The sequence below is a fragment of the Trachypithecus francoisi genome, unplaced genomic scaffold (assembly GCF_009764315.1).
Source record: "Trachypithecus francoisi isolate TF-2019V2 unplaced genomic scaffold, Tfra_2.0 Lachesis_group6, whole genome shotgun sequence".
Classification (NCBI taxonomy): Eukaryota; Metazoa; Chordata; class Mammalia; order Primates; family Cercopithecidae; genus Trachypithecus; species Trachypithecus francoisi.
This window is the reverse complement of record NW_022681471.1, coordinates 70,483,771-70,497,810: the sequence shown is the minus strand read 5'-3', so window position 1 is coordinate 70,497,810 and position 14,040 is coordinate 70,483,771. Positions and strand designations below refer to the sequence as shown.

General features: G+C 36.8%; 1 protein-coding gene across 1 annotated transcript in view; it reads right to left on the bottom strand.

The window, feature by feature from the left end:
* LOC117077363 (phosphorylase b kinase regulatory subunit alpha, skeletal muscle isoform-like) overlaps positions 1 to 14,040 on the bottom strand; it is a 149,495-nt gene that overhangs the window by 107,415 nt on the left and 28,040 nt on the right. Inside the window, 2 exon segments of the mRNA XM_033201028.1 lie at positions 4,879 to 4,959; positions 11,031 to 11,113. Coding sequence (XP_033056919.1) covers positions 4,879 to 4,959; positions 11,031 to 11,113 — 164 coding nt within the window.

The window sequence follows — 14,040 nt, the reverse complement described above, 5'->3', positions numbered from 1 at the left end:
AAATAACATTATTTATTCCCAGGGCATTCTGAGTTTTTCTTTGTCTCCCATATTGTCTCAGAAAAAGTTAAGGAGTTTGTAGCACTATCAGGTTAAGCATCATACATTAAGTAACATCATTGTACTCTTTCCTTCTATGAGTTCAACTTCTTTAGATTCCACATATAAATATTACATTTTTTAAAATATAATTTATTAATTTCTTACTTTTCTAAATATATTTTTTGATCATAAAAGTAAACACACTCCTTATAGAATATTTTGAAAACATAGTAAAGTACAGAGAGGGCAAGAAAATCACCCAAAACAACCACTTTTAACATTTTTGACATGTTTTTATTAGTTTTTTCTGTCTGTGTACAGTTGAGATCACATCTGGTATCCTACTTTTTGCAATTGATAATATAGGACAAGTATTTTTGCATGTTACAAAAACTATTTTGGAATACTATTATCTCATATGGCTATAATAAAGTATATTTAGCCATTTACCAATTGTTGGAAATTTAGGTCACCTTTAATTTTGTGCTATTAGAAATAGAACTTTGATAAACATCTCTTGCTAAATTATAAATTCCTTGAGGTCAGGGATTATGTCTTCACTAATATCTAGCACACAGTATGGCATACGGTAGGCTCGCAATAATGGCTGTCAAGCTAATAAAATAACTCTTTGTATTCATTTTGAATTATTTTGTAAGCATCAATTCCCTGAAGTAGAATCACTGGGTAAAAGAGTATGAATAATTTTTAAGGCATAATGCTAAATTGCTTTTCTTGCAAGTTGTACCAACATAGCTATCACTAGCAGTATATGACAATACCTTCTTTAATGCAAACAATGTATTATCTTAAAATTTTTTCCTAATGTGATAAAAAATGGTATATCTGTTGCATTCACATGCATTAAATTGCTAACAAGATTGAATATTATTTCTAGTATTTATTAGTTATCTGTAATTCCTCAATTAAGGGGCAGACTTGACCTAGTCTTGGGGGTAGAAGGCACTTTTGAAAGTCCTCCCTGAAGAAATGACACCTAAACTGAGACCTATAGGGTAAGTAGAAGTTGGCCAGGCACAAAATACTCATTAATTACTGCCTTACTATTCTACTCCTTGCCCCCGCCAAACTCATGTCCTTTTCACATATAACTACATTCATTCTAACCCCCATAGCCTCAAAGTCTTAACTCATTCCAGCACCAAGGATAAGACTCAAAAGTCCAAAATCTCATCTGTGAGTCTGAAATCAAAACAATTTATCAACTTTCAAGATACAATGGTGGTACAGGAATTAAGACAGACAGAGATATTCTCATTCCAAAAGACAGGAATAGGCAAAAAGAAAGGAATAACAGGCTTAAAGCAAGTCTTAAACCCAGCATAGCAGACATTAAATCTGAAAGCCGAAGAATAATCTCTTTTGACTCCATGCTCGGGTTGGGATTGGGTCTCTAAGGCCTCAGGCAGCCCTGCCCCTATGGCTTTGATGGGTACAGTACAGGTGGCTGCTTCTATGGGTTGAAGTCTGGTGCCTGAAGCTTTCCCAGGCAGGCCTTGCATGCTGCCAGTGACTCTACAGTTCTGGCATTCCAGTGGTGGTCCTGTCCTAGTGGGAACTCTCTGTGGAAGCTGCAACCCCATGTTTCTGCTTCAGTGTTGTTCTAGCGGGGGCTCTCTGTGATGGTTCCACCCCTGTGACGAGTCTCTGCCCCTGGGCCCAGAAGCTGTTTTATATATCCTTTGAGATCCAGGTGGAAACTGCTATGCTTCTGCAGCTCTTGCATTCTGTGGACCTGCAGAATTAACACCACATGGATACCTTCAAGGTTTATCACTTGGACCTTTTGGAGTAGTGGCATGAGCTGAGTAAACACTGAAGCAGGGGTGCCGGGAGTAGAGTCCCAAGGCAGTCCTGGGCATAAAGAACACCATAAAGAACACCCCAGGCCTGTCCACTGAAACTATTCTGCCCTCCTAGGCCTTTGGGCCTGTGATAGAAAAGGCAGCATCTAAGATCTCTGAAATGCCTTGGGGTCTTTCTTCCACTGTCTTGAGGAATAGCACCTGGCTCCCCTTCATCATGCTGATAAGTCCAAGGTCAAGGGGCCCTGTCTGGTGAGGGCTTCTGACTGGTAGAAACTCTGCAGAGTCCCGAGGTGAAATGGGATATCACATGATGAGGGGGCCTCAGTGTGCTAGCTCAAGTGTCTCTTCCTTTTCTTATAAAGCAACCAGTCCCATTCCCATGATAACTCACTAATCCATTAATCCATGAGTGGATTAATGCATTCATGAGGGAACAGCCCTCATGATCCAGTCACAGCTTAAAGGCTCCACCTCTCAATACTGCTGCATTGGTAATTAAGTTTCAATATGAATTTTGGTGAGGAGGGACCACAAACATTCAAGTCATAGCAATTACAAAGGGAAAATAGAAAATTACAGTGGAGAAACCTGGTAGATACCACCTTAACGAATTCATAAAAGATAACATCAACAGTAATGGGACAATTCACATCATGTGCTTCCTTATAATAAACTAAGAACACAGCATCACGTCTGTGGTATTCTTGCCAAAAACACATAACCTGAATCTAATCGTGAGGAAATATCACACAAAATCAAATTGAGGATCATTCTGTAAAATAACTGGCCTATACTCTTAAAAAATGCTAAGGTCATGAAAGACAAGTAAGGACTCCAGACTGAAGAAGCCTAAAGAGACATTACGATTAAATGTAATATGTTATCTTAGATGGGATCCCGGATCAAAAGGATTTTTTTTGCTATAAATCACATTATTGGGACAACTAAATAAATGTGAACAAGTTATGTCAATTAGGTGGCAGTATAATGCCAGTGTTCATTTCCTGATTTTGATGCTTGTATCATGGTTATAAAAGAGTCCTTGAGGAAATTCACACTGAAATATTTAGGAGTAATGGGGCATCATGTCTGCAATGTACTGTCTACTGGTTCAGAAAAAAATAATTGTGTATGTGTGTGTTTTGTTTAATCAGAGAAAAAGATAAAGCAAATATTAACAAGTAGGGAACTTGAGTGAAGGGTACTATATAGGAATTCTTTGTACAATTATTATAACTTTCCTCTAAGTCAGAAATGATTACAAAATAAAAAGTAAAAAAGTTTAAGTGGAAAAAACTTTAAATCAAATATACAAAAATACTGATAATATCCAGGTATTGAGAAAAATGGCAAAAAAGCTCTATATGTAAACTTGTAATAATAAGTACCAGTGCAAAAAGAAACAAGTTGTAATAACATGTTCTCAATGTTTGTTTCCAAAGGTATTTCTCTGTCAAACACTTTTATTCACTGAAAGAAACAGTTTATGATAAAAAAAAAAAAAGAAAAGAAAAATGACATCTATGGTATATAATGACATATATCTATCATATGAGGATGGGGAAATATAAACTAGTGGAAATATTTTTGAAGGGCAATTTAAAAGTATACATCCCTTAACTTAAGGGTTCCACTTTTAGGAATTTTTCCTATAAAAATATTGTGTAAATTTACCTGGATGTATGTACAAGGATCTTCACTAAAGCATTATCTGGAATATTAAAAATAAAGACAATTCTGTCAATGGAGCAATTATTGAATACTGTATAGCAGCTGAAAAGAATGAACTAAATTTGTCTGTGTGAAATGACATGGAAGGATGTTTGGTTATGTTGTTCAGTGCGCTATGAGATTGTTAGGCCAGGCGCGGTGGCTCATGCCTGTAATTCCAGCACTTTGGGATGCCGAGGCAGATGGATCACCTGAGGTCAGGAGTTCGAGACCGGCCTGGTCAACATGACAAAACCCTGTCTCTACTAAAAATAAAAATAAAAAAATTAGCTGGGCATGGTGGCGGAGGCATGTAGTCCCAGCTACTCAGGAGGCTGAGGCAGGAGAATCTCTTGAACCCAGGAGGTGGAGGTTGCAGTAAGCTGAGATCGTGCCACTGCACTCCAGCCTGGGTAACAAGGCGAGACTCCGTCTCAAACTAAATACATACATACATACATATACACATAAATAAAATAAAACAAAAATAGAATGAAATTCTATTATGACTCCCCTTGTCCTCTTTGTTCCATGTAATATTTTTACTTTGAATTCTACTTCACTTGACATTCACATAGTCACCCTAGCTCTTTTTCATGTTTGTCAGACTGTATTTTGCTCATCCTTCCATTTTTAACATTTCTGTATCATTTTGTTATATTAGAGCTCTTATAGACAGCATATATTGGATTTTCTTTTAGTTTTTAAAATCAATCTATGTTTTTGCATATTAGTAAGAGAGACTAAATCATGCATATTTCTCATAATGGATATGTTGATCCTATTCCTGCTATCTTATTGTATGTCTTCTTGCTGTTTCCAGAGAAGACAAGAGTGGGTAGGATGAAAAAGCAGAGCCAAATTGAACAGTAATACTGTTGCTGCTAATGATGATGATGATGATGACAATTTGGGGGATGGAGGAAAATAAAGAGGATAGAGGATTGAGAGATGATTCCTTGATATAAAGCTTGGTCAACTGGTAAATGGAAGGAATAAAAGCCATCTTTTGCTTGTTTTTGTAATGGTAGAGATGATTAGTTTAAGTCCTTTCACGACCTTATGGGATATAATATAAGTAAAGACATGCCACAAAAGCAGTTGGATATCAAATCTGCAGCTTATGAAAGTTTTCATCTACATATCCACGGTTCTACAGGAGAATCTGAATGTTGCCTGTGGTTTAAAATAATAATTAATTTGATTATGGTCCACACTCACATTAAGTTTTATCTGTGACAAAGGGACACCAGACTTCCTTATCCCATACGCAGTACAAACAAGAAAGGAAAATTACCTTTGCCATTCCAACTGAACTGGCATTCAACTCTGAGATCCCTTGGTTGGTCTTGTCTCCACGTTCCCATATCCCGAAGTCCTGGCATAAAATAACCAATATACAATTAGCAAGTCATAACTACTAAATACTTCCTAGATGCAGCAAGTGTTTGCCCTTGAACATAAGATACTAGGAGTAACTAATTTGCCATATATATATATATATACCCACATATATATATATATACCCCATATATATATATATATACCCACAATGCTTATTAAGGAGATGCTAATGAGTTGGGTGGCCCCTGCAGCTACTTTGCCAATAGCTTTAAATTCTACTGGAGCCTCCAAGCCGTTGGAAGACTCCTCAACAGTTAATCAGGAGGGCTAAGAACTATAACTCAGTCTATCTGGAGAGGTGTTTCTCAAAATTTTTCATTAAAGCAAATACCCAGTAGATCTGGAAGATGGAGCCTAAAGAGCAGCCCAATATTTTATTGTAAATGTTCATTCTAATTTTACTCTCTATTGGTACTGACAATGTACCATGCACTTATTTATGCATTTTACATTATCTTCCTTAATCCTTACATTTTATAGATGATGAAACTGATGATGCAAAGAGAAGTTAAGTGACTCACTCAAAGTCATACAGCTAATAAGTGACAGAGCCAGGATTACAGTCCAAGGAATCTCACTCCAAAGCCTACCCTCTTAGCCAGAGCTCTATAAATCCTCTCAATCACATAGCTTTTAAAATTACTTTTAAAAACTTTTTATTTTGGAATAACTTTAGACTCATACAAAAGTTGTAAAAACACTACAAGGAGTTTCCATATGCCTTTCACTTAGCTTCCCCTAATGTTAACATCTAACATAACCACAGTGCAATAGTTAAAGCTAAGAAATTAACATCAGCACAATACTATTAACCAAACTATGGACTTTATTTGGATTTTACCACTTTTTCCCCACCAATGGCCTTTTTACATTCCAGGGTCCAATCCAGAATTTCGTGCTGCATTTGTCATGTTTCTTTAAGTCTCTTCTAATCAGTGACAGTTCCTCAAGTCTTGTCTTTTGTGACCTTGATACTCTTTGAAGATTAGTGATCAGGTATTTAGTAGATTTCCCTCAATTTGGGTTTGCTTAATGTTTTCTCATGATTAGACTGAGATTATGCATTTTAGGCAAGAATATGTATTACAGACATTATGCTGTGTCCTTCTCAGTGCATCATAGCAGGGATGTACAATGCTGAAACATCTTATTACTGGTGATATTAACCCTTATCACTTGGTTAATGTGATGTCTGCTGGGTTTCTCAATTCTACTGTTACTATTTTTTCCTTTGTAATTAAGAAATATCTTGAGAGAGATACTTCAAGAGCATGCAAATATCTTGTTTCTCTCAAACATTAACCCATTAATTCAGCATCCACTGATGGATCTTGCCAGGAACAATTATTACAGTGGTGCTTTAATGGTGATTTTCTAGTTCTCTTCATTACTCCTACAGCCATTAGTTGCAACTCTTCTCTAAGGAAGAGCTGTCCTTTCTCTCCCATTTATTTATTTATTTATTCAGTTATTTATATTGCTATGAACTTACAGATATTTAGGTTTTTCTCTGGCTTATAATAAAACACTATCACTATTTATTTTGTTGTTCAAACTGCTCCAGCTTTGGCTTTGGGTATTCTTTCAGGTTGGCTCCTGTGACCTTTTGACATGCCTATTCCTTTTTGAGCATGGCTGAACATGGTAGGTCCTGCCTGAAATCCCAGCAATTTAGGAGGCTGAGGTGGGAGGATCACTTGAGCCCAGGAGTTCGAGACCAACCTGGGCAACACAGTGAGACCCTGTTTCTACGATTTTTTTAAATTAGCCAGGCATGATGGTGCTTGTCTATAGTTCCAACTACTAGGGAGGATGAAGTGGCAAGATAGCTTGAGTCCAGGAGGTTGAAGCTGAAGTAAGCCATGATTGCACCACTGCATTCTAGCCTGGGCGTCAAAGAGAGGCCCTGTCTCAAAACAAACCATAACAAAACAAAACACTCCCTTTTTGAACATTTTTTCACTTTTTGGCACTGTAAGATGCTCCAATCTTATCTCGTATTTTCCCCACCACAGCCCTGGAATCAACCACTTCCATAAGAAGCCCTGGTTTATTTGATCAGAAAATGATAGTCAGAATCCAAGACTGGGTAAGCTCATTATCACTGAGGTGTCATTGCTTCTAGGCCCTCTTATGAAATGGAACTTGGAAACAGACATGTGCTCACGTGTATGTGCATGCACACACACACACACACCCTCCCACCACATCTATATCTCTGTATCTACCTTTAATTACTTTTCATGCCAAATCTCTGAGTTAAAGTGAAGTTTCAGGAAGGTAAGCCATGATGGCTTGCCTTACCTGTCCCCCAATCCAGCTCCATTCTAGTTTGTGCAGCAAAGGTTAGAGTATGAGAATACAGAAATATCAATAATTCTACTGTTATAATCATTGGATATAATGGAGAGGCCAAAGAACCCTAACTTCTGCACTGAACCACAGCAGGCCTGTGGTGCCAAAAGCAAAGCCATCGGTCAACAGATAATGTCTGTTTGCATAAAATTATCTATGTTAGGTTTGTGCTTCCGGTGAATATGAAGTAACAAGTTCCAGATTTACCTTCCCACCTGCAACAACTAAAAAACTATTTATAACATAATGATTTTCAATACAATGAACATCACACAATGAAGGACAGTGATTTCTGAGAAAGGGCAGCAAATAGGATGAGTCCTATGACTGTCCCAGCCTACTGTTGTAAGAGTTTCCAAGCCACTATACAGGGAGGAAAAAACTAAACAGAGCCTGGCAGACACCCTGAGTTGAGGAAATGGAGCTAAGAGTACAGATACACCAAGGTAACCATAATTTGCAGGACAGATTAACGGAGAAGAGAAAGCTACACAGAAAACCACAGAACTCTGCAGAGGGTCCGCCTCAAATATTCAGCAGAATAATGAAGAATGCATGTAAGTGAGAAAACTACTTGAGGCTAGGGAAAGAATCACCCAAAGAATTAAAGGGAAAAAATACCTAGTGCTCACACAGGACAAGAAATAGTGCCTGTTCTAACTAACCAGACTAGAAAACTTCATAATTCAGGGGACATGGGGTAGAGTATTCAGAAGTGTCTTACCTATGTAGTGGGGGAATAACTAGCTCCAGACTAGACATGACTCTGGTCCCATGTAACACATTTTAAAAGTAATAATGGATTAAACTGTTTTCAACTAAAATAACTAGGTCCCTGCACAAAACTCGGGAATATTTACAGGAATACAACAATATCTAGGATGCAACAAGGTAAGATTCATGATGTCTTTCATCCAATAAAAAATTACTAGGCATGCAAAGAAGCAGGAAAATATAGCCCATAATGAGACAAACCAATCAACTGAAACCAACCTGGAACTGACACAGATGTTAGAATACTCAGATAAGGACATTAAAGCATGTATTATAACTATATTCCATACATTCAGAAAGCTTAGTGGATACATGGAATATAGAAAAATAGACTCAAATTCAACTTTTAGCGATAAAACTATATCTGAGCTGAAAAATACACTGGGTGGGATTGGTGACAAATTAGACATTGTAAATAAAAAGATTCGTGAAGCCGAAGGTATAGTAACAGAAGCCGTCCAAAATGAAACACAGAGGGAAAAAAGAATTAAAAAACTAAACAGTACATCTGTGAGCTGTGGGACAACATCACACAGCTGAATACACACGTTATTAAATACTCAAAGGAAGCGGGGGAACATAAAAACAATATGAAGAAATAATTGCTGAAAACTTTTAATGAAAACTATATATGCACAGATCCATGGAGCTAAATGGACCCTAAACAGAAGAAATGTGAAGAAAATAACACCAAGAGATATCATAATCAAAGTATTTAAAGTCAATAATAAAAGAAACTTTTCTTTTTTTTTTGAGACAGAGTTTCACTCTTGTTGCCCAGGCTGGAATGATCTCGGCTCACCACAACCTCTGCCTCCTGGGTTCAAGCAATTCTCCTGCCTCGGCCTCCCAAGTACCTGAGATTACAGGCGTGCGCCACCACGCCCAGCTAATTTTGTACTTTTAGTAGAGACAAGGTTTCTTGATGTTGGTCAGGCTGGTCTCAAAACTCCTGACCTCAGGTGATCCACCCACCTCGGCCTCCCAAAGTGCTGGAATTATAGGCATGAGCCACCGTGCCCAGACATAAAAGAAATTTTTAAAACCAGACAGTGGGAAAAGGCACATTCATGTAGAGGAACAAAGATAAGGTTGACAACAAATGTGTCATTAGAAGCAATACAGGCAAGAAGACAGTGGAACAATATTTTTAAAGTACTAAAAGACAAAAACATCTGCCATCATAAAATTCTACACCTAGTGAAAATATTTTTCAAACACGAAGATGAAATAAAGACTTCTTCAGGCATACAAAAGCTGTAATAATTCATCACTAGAAGAATGAAGAAATGTTAAAGAAAGTTTTTCAGGCAGAAGGAAATAATGCCAGTTGGAAATCTGAATCTACATGAAGAAACAAAGTACACCAGAAATGGTAAATGAATTTCTAATTTTTATTTAAACATATTTAAAAGACAACTGTACAATTAACAGAAATAAAAAAATAATGTGTTGGTCACAGAGGAGGAGGGTGGTAAGTAAGAAGTGGAAAACAGGCCGGGTGTGGTGGCTCATGCCTGTAATCCTAGCACTTTGAGAGGCCTAGGAGGGTGAAATTGCTTGAGTCGAGGAGTTTGAGACCAGCCTGGGCAACATAGCGAAACCTTGTCTCTACAAAAAATACAAAAATTAGCCAGATGTGGTGACGTATACCTGTAGTCCCAACTACTCAGGAGGCTGAGGTGGGAGGATCACCTGAGCCTGGGATTTTGAGGCTGCAGTGAGCCATGATCGTGCCACTGCACTTCAGCCTGAGCGACAGACAAAAACAGAAACAGAAATGGAAACACAGCAAAGGGGCACACAGAGAAGACACCTTTGGTGGTGTGTCTCCAGTATTGTCCTGGAGTAATTGACTGCATTTATATACTCAACAAATAATAATAACTTTTGTATCTTTACGGAGGTATAACTGATATACAAAAAGCCTGCACATATTTAAAGTGTACAACTTGATTAATTTTGATATATGTTTACAGGCATGAAACTATCATCATAATAATGAATATTTGCAAAATTTCCAAAAGTCTCCTCATACTCTTCTGTAATTCATCTCTCCCTCTGCTCCTGTCCTGAGGCAATCATGGATCTGCTTTCTGTCACTATAGATTTCTAGAATTTTATGTGAGTAGAATCATACAGTCTGTACATTTTTTGTCTGACTTCTTTTACTAAGCATAATGCCTTTGAGATTCACCCACTGATGCATGAATCAACACTTCCTTCCTTTTTATTGATGAGTAGTATTCTATTTTAGGGATATACCACAGTTTGTTTATCCATTTACTTGTTGATAGATATTTGGGTTATTTCCAGTTGGGAGATTATGAATAAAGCGTCAGTGAACAACAACGAAAAGTTGTCTATGTTAGACTGTAGAAGAAAAAAATTGCATTCCTGTGTAGTGTCTAACTTAACATTTTATATAGAGAAGATGTTAAATATATTATGATTTAACAGAAACCTACCTCATATGGTAGTTGTAAGGAAAAATAACTTTTTTGCATTGTAAGCACTGAATCAACACCTGCAGATAATATTACAAACATGACTAAATTTTGTTTCTAAGTAGCTAACTGACCCACAATACAACCTAGCTATCTTGCTCTTAAGACCTTAAATCATTAAAATAAGACCACACTTTAGCCCAGATTGCCAAATACATACCATGAGATATCACCGAGTTTGAAAGGAATGAAAGTATAGCATCCTGACCCTCTTGTCTCTGTAACCCTCTTGAAGAGAAGACATAGGATGACAGGTCTTAATAAAGAAAGAGGCTAAAGACAGTTTCTGCCAGAAGCCTTTTAGGTTGGTTCACTATGAGCAGTAGCATTAAGAAAACAACTGAGTTGCCCAGTATTTAGAAAACAAAAACATCATATGTCTAAAATCCATTCTAAAATGAGTACTCACAGCAGTTTTATATGCAGCTTCAATGTAAAACACAAGGTTCTGTATGAAATTGACTTCATCTAGGCTGTGGACGATATGGAGTCCTGAGGAAAGAGGGAATAAAGATACAGAACTAGTCAATTATCACTGTAAGCTTTATAGGCAGCCATAGTGACTAAGTGACCTCACTACTCCCAAGTAATCCTACTCCTGTCTAGGAACAATGGAAGGTACTTTGATCTTAAACTATAAAAACAAGACCACAAACAAGCCCTAGGCTAGTCTCCAACTAAGCGATATATAAGCATATTTCAACATGGAAGAATTTTAACTGTTATTTACAGATTTTACCAAAAAGTAAAATCTGATTCTATAGGTAACTACTTTATAATATGCTTAAATGTACAAACCTAAGCACTTGGGGAATAAAAGACAAATATTTCAAAACTGAGCTGGAAGGGGTCTAAATACTAAGCAAGAAATAGATAACATTATGATTTTAAAAAGGACTTAAATTGCATTTTTAAGTAAAAATAATTATTCTAAATGTAAGCCATACAAAGATATTATAACTTACACACAGAGTGTTTTACATGAAATATCCATTTAATTTTTACAACAACCCTAAGAGGTAAGCACCTCTATTTTCTCCATGAGGCTTAAAGGAGTTTAAAAATTTTCCTAAGGTCATGTAACTAACAAATAGTGGAACCAGGACTCAATTGACTTGTCGATTTCACTTTCATTTCAGAGAATGCTGAATGCAGTTTCATTAGGAGGTAAGATGTTACACTGCCTCCTAATATTTATAATATGATCCATTTTTGCTTAAAAACTCCTCTCTTTATATCTCCCCCCTCAAACATACAGAACTACAAAAATACATACCAGGAGGATGTTAGTTAATAGCAGTTATCTTTGGTGGTGAGATTCAAGGTAGTTTTATCTTTTCTGGACATCTTTGCAATTTTACAGTATTCTACAAGAAACAGGTGCTACTTGTGTAATGTAAAAAGTTATATTAAAAAGCAAAATCATAATAAATCAGAAAACTGCAGGATATATTTCACAAAAATTTATACAATTACTAAATCCTGAGCACTAAAAGTTTTTATACATGTAAAATTTACTAAGCAGTTTTTAATACACCTTTTATAACAATAAATATTACTGTGTACATATTAAAGACTTGGTTTAGACTACTTGATTCTAAACTAAGAAATCATTTCAGAATTTAAAAATCAGGCAGCTAATTTTTCCTTTCCAGTCTATAACAAGCAGGAGGAAAAAGTGAACATCAGGTTAGCTAGAGAGACTAAACTTTTAAGCTTCTCATATTTACTTGGTGGAGGCTATTCTATTTAAACAAAACATTTTGTGTCCACATTTGTCACAAAAACAGATGTGTTGGTTTAATGGAAATGAGTACATATGTCAGCTATGTAGTTGTGTTATAGCCAGAAAAAAACAAGAATTTCCAGTTTGCTGAACAGTGGGCATATCTAGAGCAATTAGATCTAGGTGAAAAAAACTTCCTTAAAAGGGCTTGAGAATGGAAAAAGTCCTCACATTCTTAGAAGCATGATGTAAAATGATTGTCAAATGTTTCTTAAAGTCAGCTTTCAAATGAACTCCACTGTGAATATCCTTAACACCCATTCCAGTTCAGAAAGAATTCTTAGAACTAACACGCCCTTCGTAAGTCAGCACTTAGTAATACCCTTTCATGAAAAAAATCAAACTGTACTGAAGGATAACCAGTGAGTCTTGCTCCTACCCAGAACCACATCACCTTCACCACTGCCAAATCTCTCTGGAGAAACCTGTTTTACCAGTTTCTTCTGTATCCTTTTAGAGATATATTATGCATGTACAAACATTACACAAAGGATAGTACTGTGTATTATACTGGTTTTGCTTTTTCTTTTTCTTTTTCTTTTTTTTTTTTTTGAGACGGAGTCTCGCTCTGCCGCCCAGGCTGGAGTGCTGTGGCCGGATCTCAGCTCACTGCAAGCTCCGCCTCCCGGGTTCACGCCATTCTCCTGCCTCAGCCTCCCGAGTAGCTGGGACTACAGGCGCCCACCACCTCGCCCGGCTAATTTTTTTGTATTTTTTTTTTTAGTAGAGACGGGGTTTCACCGTGTTAGCCAGGATGGTCTCGATCTCCTGACCTCGTGATCCGCCCGTCTCGGCCTCCCAAAGCGCTGGGATTACAGGCTTGAGCCACCGCGCCCGGCCTGCTTTTTCATATATAAGTAACTTGGAGATAATTTTAAATACGTCTGTCTCATTTTTTTAATGTCTACAGAATATTTCACTGAATGGTTACTCATGTAAACAGTTCCCTACTGAAGGACATTTAGGTTGTATCAAATCTTTCATCACTAGAATGTTGCAATGAGTATTTGTGTAAATATATCTTTATGCACATGTGCCAGTATATCAGGGCAGATTCTTGGAATTGCTGACCCAAAGATGTAAGCATATTATTTTCCAATGTTTTATTATGAACACTTTCAAACAAACAAAAAAAATGAAACAATTTTACAGAGGACTCCTGTATACTCACCACCTGAACTCCACCATTAACATTTTAGTGTACTTTGTTCATCATCCATCTTCTTTTTTGATACATTTCAGAGTAAACTGCAGATATTCGTACATTTCCCTCTAAATACTTCATCATGTATATTAAATTTTGATAATCACCTCCAAGTTATTCTTCAAAGAATTCTACAGTTTATATACCAACATTGACTGCCTGTTTCCCTACATCTTTGCGAACACAGGCTTTAATAAAAATTTTTAATCTTTGTCTCACTTTAATGGATAAGAAATGGAACCTCCTCGTAGTTTAATTTCCATTTTTTTATTGTGAGTAAGGTTGTGAATCTTGTCATATATTTATAAGCTATCTGTATTTCGTATTCCTTTTCCTATGAACTATTTGGTCACGTCCTTCAGATTTTTACTGAATTGCTGGTCTTCCTGTTACACACATATACCAGTCTTGGTATATATATGGTCTTGG